The sequence below is a fragment of the Protopterus annectens genome, chromosome 5.part0, assembly GCF_019279795.1.
Source record: "Protopterus annectens isolate FY-2018-M chromosome 5.part0, PAN1.0, whole genome shotgun sequence".
Taxonomy (NCBI): domain Eukaryota; kingdom Metazoa; phylum Chordata; order Ceratodontiformes; family Protopteridae; genus Protopterus; species Protopterus annectens.
Window position 1 is genome coordinate 1,893,516,486 of NC_056735.1, and position 20,278 is coordinate 1,893,536,763.

The window sequence follows — 20,278 nt, forward strand, 5'->3', positions numbered from 1 at the left end:
TCAATCATGGCAATGGAACAAAACGGAAATAAAAGAAAGTCATATGGAACAAAGGATCATTTGTTGTTAAATAAAGCCATAATGGAGAACTATAAAATGGTGAAGAATTCAAGTATGGCATGGACAGACTACAAAAAAGCATTTAACAGTATTCTGCATTCATGGATAAATGGGTACTTAAAAATGTACAAGATACACCCTACACTGATCGATTACATTAAAGCAGCAATGAAACAGTGGCAATCCACTTTGCAGTTAAGCCATGAAAAAGGATAAATTATTATTGCAGGGATAAAAAGTCAAATGAGAATATGCCAGGGTGACTCTCTGTCACTGCTGCTCTTTTGTCTAGCCCTTAACCCATTAAGCTGTCTACTTAACAGATTAGGTCATGGCTGCAATTTGGCTCCCAGAAAATAACAACGTGTAAAGACTTCTTATCTTCTTTTGTAGATGATTTAAAACTGTATAGTTCATCAGATGAGGAAGTGAAAACACAACTGCAAGTTGTCAGAACTTTCTCAGATAGTATAAGAATGCCATTTGATCTTGATAAATGTACAAATGTAACCTTTAAAACAGGAAAGCTGCCGAACCAAGTAAACATCAGTTTGGGACAGGAATGTGATATAAAAGAACTTGAGGAAGCGGGACTGTGTATAAATATTTGGGAATTGCTGAAGGATCAACAATAAAACATGAACAAATGTGAATAAAACTTAGGAATATATTAGAAGACTAAGATTAATACTGAAAACAGCACTGACATCTAGGAACAAAGTCTAAGCTATAAACCAATTTGCTCTTCCTGTCCTACCTTACAGTTTTGGAGTGATTGACTGGCCCCAAAAGGTGTTGGATAGGTTGGACAGGAAAACAAGAATCCTTCATGCTCATCAAATGGATTTATAAAAATCAGTGCATACCAAGACTATATACATTTCCTGTTCTGAAGGTGGCAAGGGCCTCCTCGAAATTGATTACATGTACAGATCTGCAATTGTGGGACTGTTACATACATATCTGCTGACCTCGTGAGACCCAAATGTACTGAAAGTTTTTAAAGATGAGAATAAGTCTAAGATGACTTCCCTGCTTAGTTTAGCAGAAGCATATCGGCGTCAAGCAGGAATGGAAATCAAAGCAGAAGCTAAAAATCAGCCAGCAACTGAACGTGCCAAAAAACAAAAGCAAGAATACAAGGTGAAGGATCAGATGAGAAGGCAAGAAATTTGGAAATTGCATAAAAAGCTGCAAGTATAGAAAGCTCTTGGAACAATCTCATGTTGATCACGACTTGAATGCAGGAATGGTTAAGGAGAGGTAAATTTATTTATCAAAAGACGAAATATTAATATTGGTGGTCCAAGACAGTGGGCTACGTACATGTTGGTTTACAAAGTCCATTGAACATGTGGGAGAAACAGACAAATGTAGGTTTTTGTAGAACAGAATTGGAAACAGTCACACATCTTGTTGCTGGTTGTGATATACTAATGGCAGAAGGACTGTATACTGAAAGGCATAATAATGTGGCAAGACTGTTGCTTTGGAAATGTGCAAACATTATAATACTGAGGTAGCTGAGAAACACTGGAAACATGAGCCACAAAGCATAGAAAATGAAGTTTATATCACGTGGTACCTCCAATTACCAACAGTTCAAAAAACAGATGCAAGAAAGCCAGATATAGTAGTCCATGAAAAGAAGACAAAAGTAGCAATGATCACTGAAACTGCTACATCCAGTGACTATTGTCTTACATACAGAGAGGCAAAAAGTCATAAAATACCAGAATTTGCAGGCAGAACAACACTCGGACAATTCCAGTAGTAGGAGCAACGGGTCTTATAACAAGAATTTACAATCTTACTTAGATATGTAATCAATATATGTAACTCCGTACGAATTGCAGGAGTGATTACTGGACACATTGCGGGTGCTTTGACCTTTTAATCTCATTTTCACCTATACCAGAGTCAGGGCTTCATCTCTTTCTAAAAAGGGCAGGTGATAGTATAAGAAACAGGCATAAAACCTAAGAGGTACCTTAATGAGGGAGGCTACAAGAAATAAGTGTGTGCTGCACCTGTATCTGAGCCTGGCTGAATCCTATACAGCATGAAATGTCCCTCTTCAGAACTGTCAGTAATCCAACAAAGGTGCCTGAACTCTGCCTGAATTTATACTGGTCCATGCATCAGCAAAGGTCTTGCAGGTAAACGGACTGACACTGAATAATCAAGTACTACAGCAGTTGCTGCAGCTTTGCAGGAAACCATACTAAATGACTATCTAAAGCTCTTTCTTTCCCTCGCAGATAGTATAAAACAGATATTTCATTCATCTGTTCTAACATTCACAATTTGGCGCATTTATCTGAGATGATGACACACGTGGGAAGCTCACATCCACTACAGGTACATGTGGCAATGTAACATGGTAACCTACCACTTGAGCTTAACAGCTCAGTACTAACTACTGGCAAACACACTTCCATCAGATCAATAAATAACAGTGGAGATCTGACACCTACTCTTCTAACAAGGGCTTCAAAATCAAGGGATCTATGGCTAAAATAAACCAGTGAATACCCAGTAACCACCCACCAAAATACAAAGTATATTTTTCTGGGTTCCTATTATGTGATTGAAGAAGCATTCTGTTGAATGCGTCTTGATCGAATGTAAAAGAACGAAAAGGCAAAATAGCAAAGCGGCTTCTCTGGGAAAGAATTTGCTTGGCCGCTTCAGTTACGTTGCTGTTTTTGGCACTGTAGTGCGATCTCGGAGTTGGTACGTCGGGGGGGTGTGGGGGGACGAAGCCCCCCACCTTATGTAATGTTTTAAAGTTTTTGAGGTTTCGACATTGTAAGTTTTTGCTTACATGGGGTCGATTAATCATCGTTCGCTTTTTTAAGCATTCGATGATGTAATATAGACACCATTTTTCTCTGTAACCTTGGAACTACCTTACCTTTGTGTGCTGCAGAATGTGCTCATCATACTTCTCCTGGTTTTTGAAGCCACGGTCACAAGTGTCACAAAAATGTGTAAAAACAGGCTCCTTTTTCTTCTTTTTCTGAAAGCAAAAAATATATATAATGTGAGTTACTTAAAAGAAAAATCAAATTCACTCAACTAAAGTAACCAGACTTCAAGGGGAAAAAAATGAGTTTACAAACTACTTTAATATAAAATCCATTCATCATATATGACCAAATCCCACACTTAAGAGTTATCAGTCAGTAAGATCATACAGAAAAGGTCATGGTCCTGCATCACTTCAGTACAAACTATAACTACAAATACATCATTATGTACATCATACATGAAGACTGCAGCTGGATAAGTTTACATTTACTTGGCTTTTATGCAAGAATGACATACGCAAAATGGCTTACCATGGTACCCTACAGTGATAGTCCAAGCTTAACAGCAATATTTATGACACAGAGAAATGGAGAGGCAAACATTCCCACTGCAAATGTAATACTTGTTCTGCCCTCCCCCACCACTTCAATAATGACTATCCCTCTTCATTCTGCATTGACAAAGTTTGGCAGACATAATATACCACAGATAGCTCCCCTTTACCCCCCCCAATAATTATATATGAACAGTGAAATCACACAAAATCAGGAAGAGAGCATATTCCCCACCCCAAAGAATTGTGTGATCTCACACACCTGTTGACCGTCTAGTTAGCTGACCAAATGTAGTTCACCAAAAATCATTTAACAAGTACTAGTGCATCCATATAACTATGAATATATCACTGGTCGACAACACAAATGAGAGACACGCAAATAAGTGACAAAAATAAGTGTGTGACAAAAAGGACGAGCAAATCACAAAACACTGACAACTTTTCAACTTCTAATGAACTATCAGTAAACCCCAGCTGCAACCCCGGATCAAGCAATATTTAAATAGTGGTAATGTTAGAGGAAGGGTTAACCCCACTGCACCACCTAACTCATGTGTAGTAATCCTTTCCATACCCCCGTCTCTAACCCTGCATAATACATTACTAGAAACCCTTTCCCTAACAGTACCACTAAACAAGACAAAACGACACAGAACACACACAACACCAAATCTATCCCCTTATCCAACCTTAACTCTAACCTTAACCCACGTATACTCACACATACAAACTACTCCTTATAAACGAATCTTGCACATTCACAAGAAAACCACCTTTTCAAAACATGCATTTTCCTGCACACTCCCACATACCTACTCTGTACAAAGCTTAAATTCAACTAAATGTGATTCACATAAATGAGCACCCATACACTTGTGCTGTTACTCATTTGTATTTGTCAACCAAATGGACAACAACCACATATGTAAACAGATACGGTGTGTAACAAAAAACAAACTTGGAGGAACAATGTAGTAAGCAAACATATTCAAGCAAATTAATATCAACCAGAATTTCAGCACCTGAAGGGAACCCTGCTTTACCTTCCACAAGGTTGAGAACACCTTAAACTCTAATTATTTGCTGTCCTCGCACTCAAGCTAAGACCTTCTATTTAAACATCCTTATTAAAGTAAGTGAAATTTGAGTAAATCAGATGTGTTCTCATTCCATGTTGATAATATCAATAACAGATCCTTTAGAACTTTCGGGAGTTAAAATCTCTACAAAGACTAAATATATTGTAATAAAATGTATTTACATATCTGACATTTGTTCACCAGGTTGGTCCAACTGAACTAAAAGCCCATTTTCAGTGGAGACACGAGAAGAAAAGCTCCAGTACAATGAAAGCAAAACAAAAAATTAACAGTGAGAGGATGGTGATATTACATAAACAAAGATGAGATACAAGTCATTACATAACATGGCCAGTACAAAGAAAAGTACAAAAAATGAAACATAACTTAAAGAAATGAGGATTTTACTTGAATTAATGAAAATTACAGCCACTGCCATGTTATAAAATGTCAGAATGCAAAGAAGAAACATTTGGAAAGGGGGACACTACAGAGTTCCCATCAACAACAAAAGCATTTAAAGTTAAAAGCATACTTACTCACTGATTACCACACATACTATATATATATATATATATATATATATATATATATATATATATATATATATATATACATACATACATACATATATATATATATATATATATATACATATATATAAAATGTCTATTTTATAATGTTGAAGACAGAGTCGAACTACACAACATCGAGACGATAACGTTTCCTCGAAACCTGAAAATAACAAAACCCGGAACATCGAACTATAAAAAGTAACCAGAAGTCCAGTCTTCACTTAAAGGAACACTCCTCCAATTAAAGATGGCCTACACTACATAAGTAGCAGCAGTTTTGCAGGGTGGAAGCCCGCTCCTGCACCGCACACCCCCTCTAAATTATATATCAACTCAAAGATCACGCTACAGTGAGAAAAGAATACATTTCTCGTTCCTCACTGTACCGCAATCTCCATTTCAAACCACTGATACTTATTTAGCGTAGGCTGTTCTTAAATGGAGGAGTGTTCCCTTAAGTGGACACCAGACTTCTGTTAACTTGTATAGTTTGATGTGCCAAGTTTCATCTTTTAATCTAGTAGTTCAGATGCTGTTGTTTTGCAGATGTGCAAAGGATTCATCGAAACAGGGACCAGGGATGCCTTGTATGCCAGGCAAAGATCAACCCCCAGAAATCTGTACAATACCGAGCAGACAGACAGGGCTCTGAGGCAATTAGCATAGGACGTTGTGTTCATTCCCTGCACTCTTTCTGTAAGGAGCCTTTGTGGATGTTCCAGTTGCTGCATGTGTCTGGTCAGGTATACACAAAGCCGCATTATGCTCTATGATGGGCCTAATGAGGGCTGAGTACAGTAGTATGATGATGACATCTATGGACCCAGATGCCATACCCTTGTTTATAAGTTGAGCAACATATAAGGATTTTCTTACTACCTTAGACAAATACTGGTTGAAGGCTAGGTTACCAGCTCCATGACTAATGAATCAACTTTTAAGGGTATTTTACTGATGACACAGTTACTTGGGGTGGCAGACTTTACTGGTTGAAGGCTAGGTTACCAGCTCCATGACTAATGAATCAACTTTTAAGGGTATTTTACTTATGACATAGTTATTTGGGGTGGCAGACTTCCAAAGAGGTACTATAAAGCATTTCTTGGTTACTACATTGAAACACCAAATGTCAACACATTCTGTGCATGCTCTGGGGATTATTCTGGAGAAGAGTAAACCAAATGTAAGTGGTTTGTATATAAATAAAGTTTATAATGAATAATCTCTGGTACATTTGATCAAAACACACAAGATCAAACAAACTTAATGGCGATCATCATTAATCACCACTAAAATCATTGAAAAAAGTATTAACAAATACAAACCATTAAGTTACATTTGCGATTACTAAAAGTAAAACAAAAGAGAGCTATTATGCGAGGGCATCCCCACCCCCCAGAAATTAAATATACTAACTCCAGGGTTGCATAAACTCGAAGAAAGGGGAAAAAGCTCTTGAATTATTTAATGGCCGATCTAAGGAACTTCAACCACTACATAAATTTGACCAACTGCACCACCGACAAAAAACACGTATTTCAGCATGTGACGAAATACCTGAGGCGATAAATTACATAAAATCTGTGTGTGTGCGAGCATGCGCTTGTGTGTATAAACATACATACACACACACCCATGCATGGGCACATACACATACAAATACATAGATTCTAAATGCCAAAATATTCTCAAATCCTTGTCCAAGAAAATACACAACTGAGATTCATATGGCTCACAATCTGTACACACTACCTACAAGAGATTAATTTTGCTCTCAAATTCTTATACTTTTTTTTTTTAGTTAGTTATTTTTTAGTAGCTAAATCAAACTTTTTGAAGCAACTAAAAACACTTTTACAAACAAGTAAATATTTACTAACATTTGGTAAAAAACAAAAAATAATTTGACTGTGCCTTTAATGAATAATACAATACTAGCTGAACTCAAAACCCATTAACTACCAAAATATTTAAATTCACCTTTTAATAATCTTATTAAATTTCTGAGTATCAAAATTATACTTCTGTTTCAAACTATATACCAAATAACCCAAATATTTAGATTGTGAATCGAAGAGTTTACAATGAAAAATTTCACTTCTAAATCTTTGATAATGTAGTCTGCCAAAGAGATTTGTGATCATTGCAAATTGCCAAGAGACTATGCTGTTTTCATTAAAACTGAGGCTCAACATTAAATCAATATATTTGTCGGTTCCCATTTAGACAGAATAAAATGTGTAACATTAGAACTTAAAACAAGTCTTGAATACTCTAGTTTCTAAGGCTTAACTTAAAATTTAAAATTCAAACTGGTAATGCATTCCTGCATTCAAAAATTTACAGAAAATTCATATTAAATTTTGAATGTATTCATGAATTATAGTACATTCACTAAATTATTTTATTCTCAGTTTATTATTCACCACAATGCCTATATTACCCCTCAAAGTAAGCAGCCTACCTCCCTTCCATTCTAAATGTAGCTTTTTTTTTGGGGGGGGGGGTGAGAACAGCTATTTTGTCTGCATGCTCAGAATTTGGAAATTTATAAATGGCAAATTGAAGCTTAATCTGATTTAATTAGTTTTTTTAATTAGTGAGGTTTTGTGATAGGTTATTTTGAATGTGTTATTTTGAATGTGCGGGGTTGTACTTTTTAAGTTTTGTAATATTTAAACAAGTTTTGAGATGGTTGTTTTATTCTGATTAAGTCTGTGATACCGGACGAAAGCACTCAAATTTGTGAATAAAAGTGTGACGCTACAAGGTTTCCTGTTGTTGTTCTTGGTTGGAATTGTCTTGTGGTTATGTTCTAAGCATTTAAGGAGAATAAATTTTCAAATAATTTAAGATACATTTTTTCACCTAGCAAACGTATTGGAAACTGTACTTCAAATTATTTATATATGATAATGTTTATACTTTGAAATTGTCCATTCAAGGCTCTTATGATCAAACTAATGACTATTTTGAGTCCATGGCTGCATGCTCGTTTACAGAAATGGCATGCTAAATTACTCTACGCACTCTATGCATTTCACTTTTCCTTTACATTTTCTAGAAATCATTGTTTGTAATGTTTGTAGTACTCTGTAATGTTGAAGTGTTTTGCTGCATTACGGTCATTAAGAGCTGCTGTTTTTCCATGTGTTTTATGTTGAAAACTAATAAAAACAGTTCTGGTGAAAAAGATTACAAGTGCTTTATTTTTACGTACCTCCAGTTTTCCAGTATAGTTAACTTGCAGTTATTTCCCTGGAACGGTTCCAAAATAGAAGCTAAATAAAACTACCACTGGTCTGGGATGTATTCCTTTTCCCCTCCTTAGTGCTCAAACACAAGATTCTGAGAATGAGCAGACTTACTAGCTACTGTTAACATAGCAGCCCTGCCCTTTTTGCTCTCCTCCCACCCCAATTCAGCAACAACCCCCCTAGAATCACAAATTTACAATTACCTTCCCAAGCCCATAAATCCTACCTCATCCCCCACTCTCCTTAAAGAGAAACTTGCCAACTCAATAATATAATCCATCTACTGTCACTTTCTATCTACAAAACCACTAATCTCAACTCCAAAATGCATAAACTGTTCCGCAAATTAATACGAGAGTCCCTTCCTTACTCCCACCCGTTATGCTCACCTTTTTTCATAAGAATAATTACTATATAACTTCACGTCACCTAACCATTAAACCAAAATCTCCACTAAACCTTTCACTCAGAATTATGACAATATCCCGTATTCCTACAGTAATAACTTTAACCTGCAACCTCCCCCACCGCCTTCCCATACACTTGCCCTTCACTTTCCACACTCTTCACTTACAGAAACAAGATAAGAACATTACTAAAACAAACCTGCCTTTGCTTCTCTGTCTGCCTAACACTAACTTACATCATCATATTGCAAGTGTACATTAAGCCCAACCCTGGAGTCACCCTTCCACCACAACCTGGGTCATTTCTCACCACTCTTTTTCACGACCCAGTTGTTAAAAGAATACTAATGAATACCAGAAGACTTAAAAATAAATTAGACCTACTACTGGCTCTTCTTTCAAAAGACAACTTTGACTTTGCTAGTGTTACAGAATTTTGGTTCAAAAATGAGACACCCAATTTCAGACTCCACTTCTTAGGCTGCAAGTTCTCAAAGCCCACCCTAGGGATAGCACCAAAGCACTTGCTCCTCGGGTTACAACCCCAAATGGTTAATCACTGATCTTCTCATTTCCTAGACTTACTCGCTTAATCTAGCTTTAGTCTACATTCCACCTCCCAGTAACCCTATGAAGTCAAACTACTTTTAGATAACTTTCAATCATACATCAAACCAGCTATAGGAACATAGTCATCAACCTCCTACTACCCATGTGCACATAAAAATGGATCATCTAACCACTCTAGGGCTTACACAATTAGTTCAAGAACCCACCAGGCCAAACCTTCATTTAGGGAACTAATTTCTAATTGACCTCATTATTACTAACACCCCTAAAATTATTTCCTCAAATCAATTATTATCCCCCTCCATTAGTGAGCAATGCATTTTGACTTTCACGGTTCAAACTCCCACTAAAAAGCCACATCCTACTTCCATCACCTTTTCACCCAAGTAAAACTAATAGAAGCCAAGCATAACAACCTAACCAACAAAAAATTGTCTCCCATTACTTATATTCCAGACCCCTCTCTCTCTCACTGTCACATTTACTTACTTCTTCTTGTACCAGCAAAACAAACACTTTCCACAAAACTGCCCTATTCTAAAAAGCATCTCTCAAGCAATGGTTTACAGAACGAATATTTACCTTATTCAACTTACAAATAGAAGACTGGAAAACCTTCCATGACAATACAGACAATTTCTCAACTGTGAAGTCTGGCCAAACAAGCTACGAGAAGACTTATAGCCCACCACCTAGTTTCCTACCAAAAATCCTTCCTTAACCCTAAGTGCTATTGGAAAATTGTAAACCAAATCACTGGGCGGGAACAATCTTCCACCTGCTTAGAAACAGATACTTCCAGGTTGCTTTCTGCTAATGACAGTCTTACATAATTAATCCATCTACCACCAAACACTCTACTACTACCCATCCCAATATCAGAGCTGTCCACTACACCCCACCTTCTATATCAAAATCATCCCATGATGTGATAATCTTAAGAGATCCAGAAAAAGATTTTATACTGTACGGAATAATAGGTAGACTTACAAGAACAGCAGGATACAAAACAAATAATAACAAAAACTAGGCTATGTGATTAAATTATAATCTATCTTTTTCAATTAGTCCAAGAATATCCTAGCTCATGGGGCATTACAAGATGAATTATTTAGGAGACTGAATAGCCAGAAAAGCTTAGGAACCCCCATTAATAACATGGAGGGAAATGCAAGGAAAGATAAAAAATAAGATTAAATGATAGGAAACAGTAAAAATAGATTTAGATCCAAAACAATAAGAATGTTTATAGTCCCTTTAATTCTATACTTTGGACATGTAGGAATAATAAAAACCCTCTTAATTGAAAAGGAAAACTAATACAAGTATCATTGATATTATTAGTCATGGTTATCATAAGCATTGTTGTTAACACTATATCTGTTATTATTGCTGTGGCTATTAAGTATTGCATCCAAAATGCCACTGCTACTCTGTCTGAATTGCATTTATTAATTCTGCCTTCATATACTGTCATGGATTAATCTTATTTCATGTCATGTAATGGCATGTAGCAAAAATATTGAAAATAGAGGGCATGAAGTCATTCCATTTAAAAGACGTATCCCATCTTCAACAAAAGGCATGCAAATGAAGTTTGTATTCCTAGTAAAGAGGCCTCTAGAATGTTCAAGAACAGGCATTAACCATGAGACTGAAATGCATGGCCCTACATGCTAAAAATCTGCCTAACATCTGAATCGATTGTCTTCAGCACACGCCAAAAGGTGCCTTCAACAAATAAAATCTCTGAGCTTGATGCATGAAACTACATGCCATTCTACTTCTTGGACAGTAAGGTGTCAAGAGGTCAGAAAGGAGTAGTAAACTCATAGGGTGTAAAGAAAATGATCTCTGCAATTTCTCCCCCTCTTCTCTGGATGAGTTAAGTTGTAACGTACTGTGGTAAGATAAACAGCTAAAGCAAAGGCTGGATTTCATCAAAAGTAGAGACAAAGAAAATCCAAACCCTCTCTCTCCTGGAAAGATATATACTGCAGTGGAACTGAGCTTGGTCTGTCATTCTGGATCAATCAGAATTTTGGTCAGTCAGGCAGAGTAAGACTGAGAAAAGTCAAATACTCCAGACTTCTGCAAACTTTCTTATTTCATTTATGCTTCTTGCTCCAGTCACACATGGACCTTTCTACACTCAACAAAAAAAAGCCATATTGCATCTTACCAGTTCTGAAGCTAGTAAATCCAAGAAGGTAGATCCATTTGTAGCGAGGGGAAAGTATAGATGCCAGACGGGATTTCTTCAGGACTCCCTGCAACTGAATAAGACTTTAGCCTACAAGAAGAGCGAGCAGCAAAAGTGCAAAGAATCATCATCGGTTTTGTAGAGCTCCAAAAGAGAGAGTGGACAGAGCATGCAGGATGACTTCACAGTACCCATAAAGGACTAAAAGACTCTTGTCTGGATATTGATCACTTGGAATGCCGCACTTCTTACCGTATTGCCAGGAACTAATATAAGCAATTGGATGCTTTTCTCACTTTTGTGCTGTACAGCAAGTGAATTTTTACTGATAGATGCCAACTTGAAATTAAAGTAATTTATTTCTTATGTGCTAAGAAATTCTATTTCTATAGGACACTGAGCTTGGTACATGTTAGCTGTTTTAACTTTGGCTTGATTGTAACCTCGAACAAAAGGTTTTGGAAAGGGAGACAGTTGGAAATTTTGGTATGTGTTAAGCCAGTTTATTCTCACCCACAGACAAATGCATTGGTTGTAATATAATGTACTACATTCCACACTAATTCTTCTGACAAGTAGATGTTTACATATTCTCCACATCTGAATTCCAAGTATCAAAAGTATACCTAATTTCCAACTTCAATTTAATCTTTTAGCACCATTCCCAACTACCTCTCTCTCCTATACTGCTTTGCACTAAATACATTCCTAGTCACACCCCCTATCACCCCACTTATGTTTTCTACGTTGTATCTTCTACATTTTCCAAATAAACCCTCACTTCTTCCTAGTTTAACTTTCATTCTCATACTCTAGCTTTTTAACCCTCCCCCATTCCTTACATTCCACAGAAGATACTAGGACAACAACCTAACTCTCTTCCTTCATAGAAAATACTTCTTTCCTACTTACCCTCTATCAGCATTCAGACCCCACCACCACTAAACATTCTTCTACCATGCAACTTCTTTTTCCTTTTTGATCCCTACTTCCCCACTACCTGCTAGCTATAAAATACAGATCCCTTTACTTAATCTTGCTATTGCTCAGCTTATCCACTAGTCTTCTCCTGCTACTGGGCCATCTTTCACCCTACCATGACTCTATAATAGCTGTCAACGTATCTCCAACTCTGTCCCAACCACCTGTTCATACTTCCTCCCTATACTCTCCACGCATTGCACCACACCCATTTAATGATGCCCCTCACCTTTACTCAAAATATGGACTGATTAACTCTATTTCAACTCAAACCAAAAAAAAATTAAGTGGAAAAATGCTCTCCTAAAAGCACGTATTAACAGTTCCCCAACATACTAAAATCCTTCTAGGAGAAGACGTCTTATTTACCCTAATTCTGGCCCACCTATCACAATGAACATCAAGACAATTCTTTTCCACACAGTACTTTAACTCTACAATTGTCAACTCCTAATCCCAGTAATCTACGTTTTACTGTCATAAATGTTAGAGGCATAAGAAATAAAAATGCTGAACTACATGCCTGGATTATCCAATATAAACCTGATATTCTCACTGTAACTGAAACTCGGCTTAAATCCTGCATAAATGACTCTGAAATTACACTTCCCGGCTAGATCATCATCAATGATGACTACACAGAAAGGAAAGGTGGTAGTATTACTTTAACATTTCCCAACTACCACCACATTACCCCTTACAACAAACAAATAGCAAAATTCATTTCAGCAAAGCTTCTTTCTACTTTCCTGAAATTAAACAATTATAAAGAGATACGTATTACTGTTCTTTTTATCCTTTCTGGCAGCAATACAGCTATATGGAAAAATATCCTATATTGGATATCTATACCAATTCCCCAAGAAATACTACTACTAAATGGTAAGAATGCCAGTTGGTTGGACATATACTCTTAAAACCCCACCATCTAGTGTGCAATTATTTGGTTTCAAACAACTAATTAATAGCCCCAGGCATTAGAGTGGGATATCAAATTCCCTATTAGTCTGGATCCTAGTATCAGACCTTACAAATACACCACCTCTGGTACAATGTCTGACCGTCTTGGGGATCATCTCCCAATCTATACAACCAGACATCTCACACATCTACTTAAACAGCATGTTTATAAACCTACATACAACCTTTGCAAGCAGAAAACTAAAAATGTGATGCAAAGGCTTAGAAAAAAAATGAAGTACAGGTCACCAGGTTCCTTCTTTCCTTGGCATGAAAAAGATCCTTGAATAAAATATTCTCCCTCTTAACTGTAAGGAAAAAAATAGCATTTGATCTAAAATAAAATGGAGCAAGGAGGTTTGATTGAAGAGAAATCCCAGTGACAATTTTAGCCTTTTTGAATGATAATCATAATCCAAGTGTCTGAAGTTATCTGGTGTCACAAAAGGAAACACTGCCCAGCTATCTGGAATTCTGTAAATAGTTACATGTCATTTGTGAATATCAGCAGAATGCAATTGCTTGGGTTACCACTATATTAGAACTGTATGTTGTTTGAGCATCAAGCTGCTGGTACAGAAGTGTGCGTAAAGCACTGAGCTTAAGGGCGTGTCCACAGTGTACCCTACTGGGAAAGAACAGAAATGTATATAAACTATTGCACCTGTGTAAATGTATATATTTTAATAGTGGGAACTAGAACATAGAGGTTTAACTTCCAAAACTTCAGGAAAATAGTTGAAATTAAATTGTTTTATAACCACATAATAAAAGAGATGGTTTCAATGCAGCAAGGAGACAAGATGTCTAAAATTAGGGAGCCTAATGCATTGTTTTGCAAGTGTTTTATTGTTTTATGTCTTCCAGCAGTTGCAAACATCTGAAGGCTATGTATTTTCACAGGGAGATGCTAAATGTAAGCAGTTTCTAGCAATGGTTGTTTTGAGCCTGAGAACTGAAGTCGGGTGACAAAAATTGATGTCATGCTGTAGATATCCCAGCAGTAATAGTTGATATTAATTTAAGAACTTTGAGAGAGAGTGACAGGGCATTTTGTATTTGTCTTTGAACTGCCAACATCCACTGAATACCTCTGCTGTAAGTAAGTTAACTAGGGTACTGTAATTTCTCTTAGCTTCAGTTAGGAACATAGTAAGATTAGTTTAGATGTTTTCTGTATTTATGTGAGACTGTCCTGCAATGTTGTTTTAAATAATTCCTGTGATTTTTTAACTCTGTCACTGTGAATACATATTTAGTGTTGTCTTGTTCTTTTTATTATTTATTATTAAATATATTTAAACCTTTCAGTTGTGGCTGGTCTGTTTAGAGATATTTAAGTTCTTAGAGTACTTGCATATCAGTTTGGTGACACTATACAGGCCACTCCTAATAGCCTGGTTCTTGGTCAAACTACCATTTGGATTAATACTAACATTACACAGCAAGATTGGACACCCTTTGCTAACGGCCTTAAAGTAGCTGATAAGTAGTGGCTGGTGGCGGTGAAAACTACCTTATAGTCTGGACAGAAGGGGCATAGCTAGTAAACCAGTGTGAGCCTTTCCCAGGTGAGAGAGTGTGTGTGTGTGTGTGTGTGTGTGTGTGTGTGTGTGTGTGTGTGTGTGTGTGTGTGTGTGTGTGTGTGTGTAAATCAAACCTCAAAGTGTGTGTCAGCTACTTGGGCACAGGAACAAGAAGCACTGGTTGGACAGAGAGGGTGCTGGAGGTCTTGGTCTGGCCACTCAGCTGAGATCTCAATCCTATAGTTGTGCCAGTCAGGAGTCTTACTGGGGATTGGGAGAAACCAGCCTCAGATTGACTGTGGTCTCTGTGTGCTCTTAAGGGAAATTTCACTTTACTGTGTGTACTTATCCTCCCAGGTGTACGTCCCGCCACTGTTGCCAGTAGTGAGGATTGAGGCTCTTTAATTACTCGGCAGTGCAGGGGTATCACATCTGGTACACACAGGAAAGTGATAAAAAGAAGTTATGTCATACCATAACGTTCCATCTGTGTTGTTCATATTCTTTCATTCATCACTGATAGGTTTGGTTCTGAGACTTTTACCAAGCTCGCGCCAGCCAAAAACTTTTGAACTAAGTTTCTACCCAGAATGCCCTTCTCCCTGTTACCTCAAATTGAGTTTGCTAGAGAAAGAGAAGTAAAGCCGAGGCCACTTCTGCACAAATACCCTAGGACACCACTTGGACCTAAAGCATCCCCCAGGATCCTTTGGAGGGGGAAGGAGGGTGGGAAGTGATGAATGAAAGAAGATAAACAACACAGATGAAACATTATGGTAAGACAACTTCTTTATCTGATGTTGTTGATCTTCTTTCCATTCATCACTTATGGGACAGAATCCTAAGCTACCTTGAGGTCCATGTAAGAACATTCCCGAGTGCCACTGAGCCGAAGGCAGCTCTCCCCTCTGGAGACCAAGTCCAATTTGTAATGATTGATAAAGGTATGAGGCTTAGCCCAAGTAGCTGCTGCACAAATGTCATCCATGGAAGCCCTGGAATGGAAAGCTACAGATGTTGCCATAGATCTATTGGAGAGAGCTTTAACTTTTGGCATATGTTTGTTACTAAGGGAATAGATGAAACATATACAGTCCCTTAACCATTTTGATAATGTAACCTTGGAAACAGCATCTCCTATTCTGGGCCCAGATTGAGGAAGGACCGGTTCCATAGGAATCAAAGACCAAAGGGACAAACTTGGAGCTGGAGTGAGGTGCACTATAGGCACCGAGGTGATGGGTTCCGAGAAGGATGTCAGAGTAGAAGACTTCGGAACCGAAATGGTCGAAGGAGGAGGAGTGTAAGATGGAGTCCATGGAGAAACCAACCCAAGTCCTGCAGGTGGACGGGGCTTAGAAAGTGTGAGTATCCCCCTGGCTACCAACAGCTGGCCCACAAGACGCACCACGTCGTGTTCCGACAGGCTCCTGGTGGATCTAGTGGATACTCTAGACGGAGCGTTAGGATGTTGAATGAACGAGCTATACACCTAGCCCAGAAACGGATCTAATGAAGGGGAGTATCGGGTCCTGGTGCAAGGTCTGCCAGCACCGAAATCTCAATTTTCGAGACCAGGAGTAATGGGGTCAAATCCAGTTTTGTCGGTAAAACGCTCAGTGCCGAATTGGCACTCAGAGCTGAAACGGTCTGTTCTAAAATCGTAAATGACGAAGGTATTGAAAGTGTGCCCTGAGCCGAAATGGTCACAGGTGCCGAAGTCAAAATACGCGAGGTCTTTAATCGGTGCCGGAGGCAGGACCGGTACAGAAAATGGAGCCAGTATCAAAGGTTTCGAGATGTTCAGAGCCAAGGAAGATGGAGCCAGAGGGAGATTTATGCTCCGAAGACAACTTTGGGACCTTTGATTTCACAGGCTTACCCTGATCACCATATGGTGAGGAGGGAACCGAGTAGGACCTCTCTTTGTCTTTAGTAGGAGAGGTAGAGACCTCCATCTCAGAAATGGCCTCTGAAAAGGGAAACACAAGTAACCCTTTCAGTATCAGTTTATTTTTGTGCTCATTAAAAAAGTGTTGACAAACTCTGACAAATGTCACAAGGAGGCTGCACCGAAAGGTGGGGCACCACCAAACAGTATACACAATCATTGTGGGAACCACTGTTAGGTAACTTGCCATTACATGAAGCACAATATTTAAAACCTGAAGTACCTTTCTTATCGGACATCTTGATAGACACCACAAGCTAACAGTATAACCAGTCAGAACAAATAAGTCAAACACCATTCAAAAAAGTCACAATTGTACTAGTAGAGTGATATGCAAGAGAGTGTGGATGGGAGATCGTAGGTTTACCCCGGGAATCATCTCTGGGTCACTGCTGGACAGAGGCACAACAAACTAATGGGCACAGTATTTTTTCATATAAGGGGTGGCGTAAGCCACAATAATTTGGGCTAGGCTTATAAATGCCTTAGGGCAGATAGCCTAGTATAAACCTATGAACCTATGAAACAGCTTACTAAAAACAATCCTAACAGGCTAGACAGGAAAGAAAAATACCAGCTATGGTACTGAAGGAATACCACAAGGGTAAGGGAGGAAAGGCCGTACCAACAATGGACTTGAAAGTTTACCAACGGTAACAATGGGTAGAGCAGAGAGGAAAAAAACAAGGTCTGACAGAAGAAAAACACTAGAAATACTATTTGCTCAATAAAAAATGAAGATATCAAAAGTTTTTCACACAGATATTAAATAAAGTTCCACTTGGCTGAGAACTCGGCTGAAACGCAGCTTTACGGTTACGTGGCAAACGAAACCTGGGGTTACCGGGAGAAGGACATTCTGGGTAGAGACTTAGCTTGAGAATTTTTTGGCTGGTGCAAGCTTGGTAAAAAGGCTGACTCTGTTCCGAGGGCTCAAAACTGAACCCATCAGTGTTGAATTGAAAGAAGATTAACAACATCAGCTCCTACATTTAGGAAAGATTTACAGGACTGACAGACTGACGAGAAAGCAGCAAATGAATAGGCATACAGTCCGTCTACTTTCTTAGATTGCCTTTGGGAGGACCATCCTTTCTTCTTTGAACCTCCCTGCCATTGCTTTTTGAAAATGTGTTTGTCTGTGCTTACTGGGAATGGTTACTATGTTTTCAAAAACACACACACACAGGGAAGAATTATACCTTGGCAAGGAGGGTTTAAAAATCTGAGTAACCCCATGAAATGAAATGAAATGAAATGCTGGGTGGAATGGGAAAAGTTAAGGTTCTCAGCAGAGGAGAAAAACAGAGAACACGTCTTTATCCAGAAGGGCACTGAGGATCTCAGCTATGGCATCCTTTTCTAAATTACGTGAAAGTAGACAGATAATTATTATCACTAACCCAATGGCATCTGCTCTAGAAACACCAGGAGTGTCATGACCACATTTTAAAAGAATGCTTGGTTGCCAAAGACAGAGGATATTAATGAATTCAGAGATGCTTTTTTCTCTAAAAAAAAAAGGGGGGGGGGTCAGCAATTAACACACTCATACTGTCAAAGAAAACCAGTGGAATCTTAGACATACGAGCCTGACCACTCACTACTCTGAAGGCTAAAGTGGAAGAAGTATAGACTTTCGTCCTAAACCCATCACAACTTTTCCCAGCATGCCAAACATAAGGTGCCTACCATAAGGAGCTTGGCAGAAGCTGATTTTTACAGTGCAATTACCACAGACTCTGAGCTGGGGATAGAAAAAGGAATTTGTGGTACTGCGGCACATTGTATAATTTATTAGACTTTCTGGGAGCAGGTGTCCGACTGTCAAGCAAATGCTGGCTGCAGAGAAAGAATAATTTATGGCTGGCAACACACAGGAGGAATAACTGCAGGTTGAGGAAAATCCACCTGTAACAAATCATATTTTTGGTGGAATTCTGGCACTTCTTTTCTCAAAAATGAAAACCGGTCCCTTATTCTAGCAATACTATCAGAAAAATACAACTCTTCATAGGGGAATTTGAATAATAACTTTCCTCAGAGTCAGATTCATATTCCCCAAACTATGGAGTGGGAATTTGAGAAATAAAGTTCAAGTCTAAATCCTGATGTTCATCGTGCATACAGCTGCAGTCATTACAGATGGGTTATCCTGCCGTCAGGCGGGTTCTCGGTCGGCCGAATTCCAAAGTCTAGGTCCGGCGTCGGTTGTCGTCGCTTCTTCCCTGAAGTCAGTGTGGCAGCCGACGCCATTTTCTTCAGTCTTTCTTGCCGTGCGGTGCCCGAAGCAGAAGCAGTTCGCAAGTGCCAGTCGGCCAGCTCCTGAGATTTACGAAAGTATTTCAGCTGAAGTCTTCTTTAAAGCTAAGTACCCCGTTGGGGAAACTTTTCTTGCCTCAGACCGATGTCAGACAAAGTTAATAATTGCATTTCTTGTGGGAAGCAAATACCACATAAGGATTTTCACTCTTTCTGTATACCTTGCTTAGGGCCAGACCACGACGTCTCGGCCTGCCGTTTTTGTACTAGGTTCAACAAGCGCACTATTAAGCGCCGGGCAGAGTTCGCCCTTCATTATTTTGGCAAAAAAATTAATTATATCATGTCGTCGGATACACCGACACCAGTTTTAAGCAAAAGACGCAAAGACAAGGACCGACATCCGAGGTCTGCACCGAGTACTGAGACCACGCTTAGGCCGATTACCGGTTCTCAGCGAGGCGCCTATGCAGCCCCTGACTACCGATGAAACTATTTTACCGGTGACTTCAGTACCCGAGGTCGCAGGCTCCTCGGTCTCCGGCTCCTCGGTCTCCATTCCCACTGCAGATACCGACGCCACTCTTGGCGGGGAAACTGAAAATTTAGTGAGGCCTGCCATTTCTGAAGGCGTCTTCAGGCCTTCCACCTTCTCTATTAAATCCTTCACTAAATCTAAAGCTGCCATGAAAACTAAAAAACAGGGTCCTCAGACCTCCTCTCAAGGCCCCATGCCTAAAAAACAGATGCTTAAAATGGCTGAGGATTTGATAACTCTCATCAGGGGTTCTCAACCCCCCTCTGACAAAAGACCCAGATTGGAGGAAGACTACCCTTTCCTCAGGCTTCTATTACCTCAGACCATTCTGAGGACCAGGATTATGCCTATTCCCCTTTTGAAGACTCTGATGCTGAGGAGTCTATTCCCTCGGTCTCCCCCCCTGAGGACTACTCTTTTGGGGAAACCCTGCATACATTGAGGGAGCACTTTCACTGGGAAGGCCAAGATTACTCAGATTCCAAGAAAAGGCTCAGGGAATTTCTACTGCTCCCCCAGCAGAGGCCCCTGGCTATCCC

The 20,278-nt window shown here is 38.9% G+C and overlaps 1 protein-coding gene across 3 annotated transcripts in view; it reads right to left on the reverse strand.

The window, feature by feature from the left end:
* Positions 1-20,278, reverse strand: part of NUFIP1 (nuclear FMR1 interacting protein 1) — a 461,243-nt gene that overhangs the window by 267,071 nt on the left and 173,894 nt on the right. For all 3 annotated transcript variants that reach the window (XM_044071710.1, XR_006364830.1, XR_006364831.1), the window contains exon 3: positions 2,978-3,082. In XM_044071710.1, the coding sequence (XP_043927645.1) occupies positions 2,978-3,082 (105 nt within the window). The remainder of the gene's footprint in view (positions 1-2,977; positions 3,083-20,278) is intronic.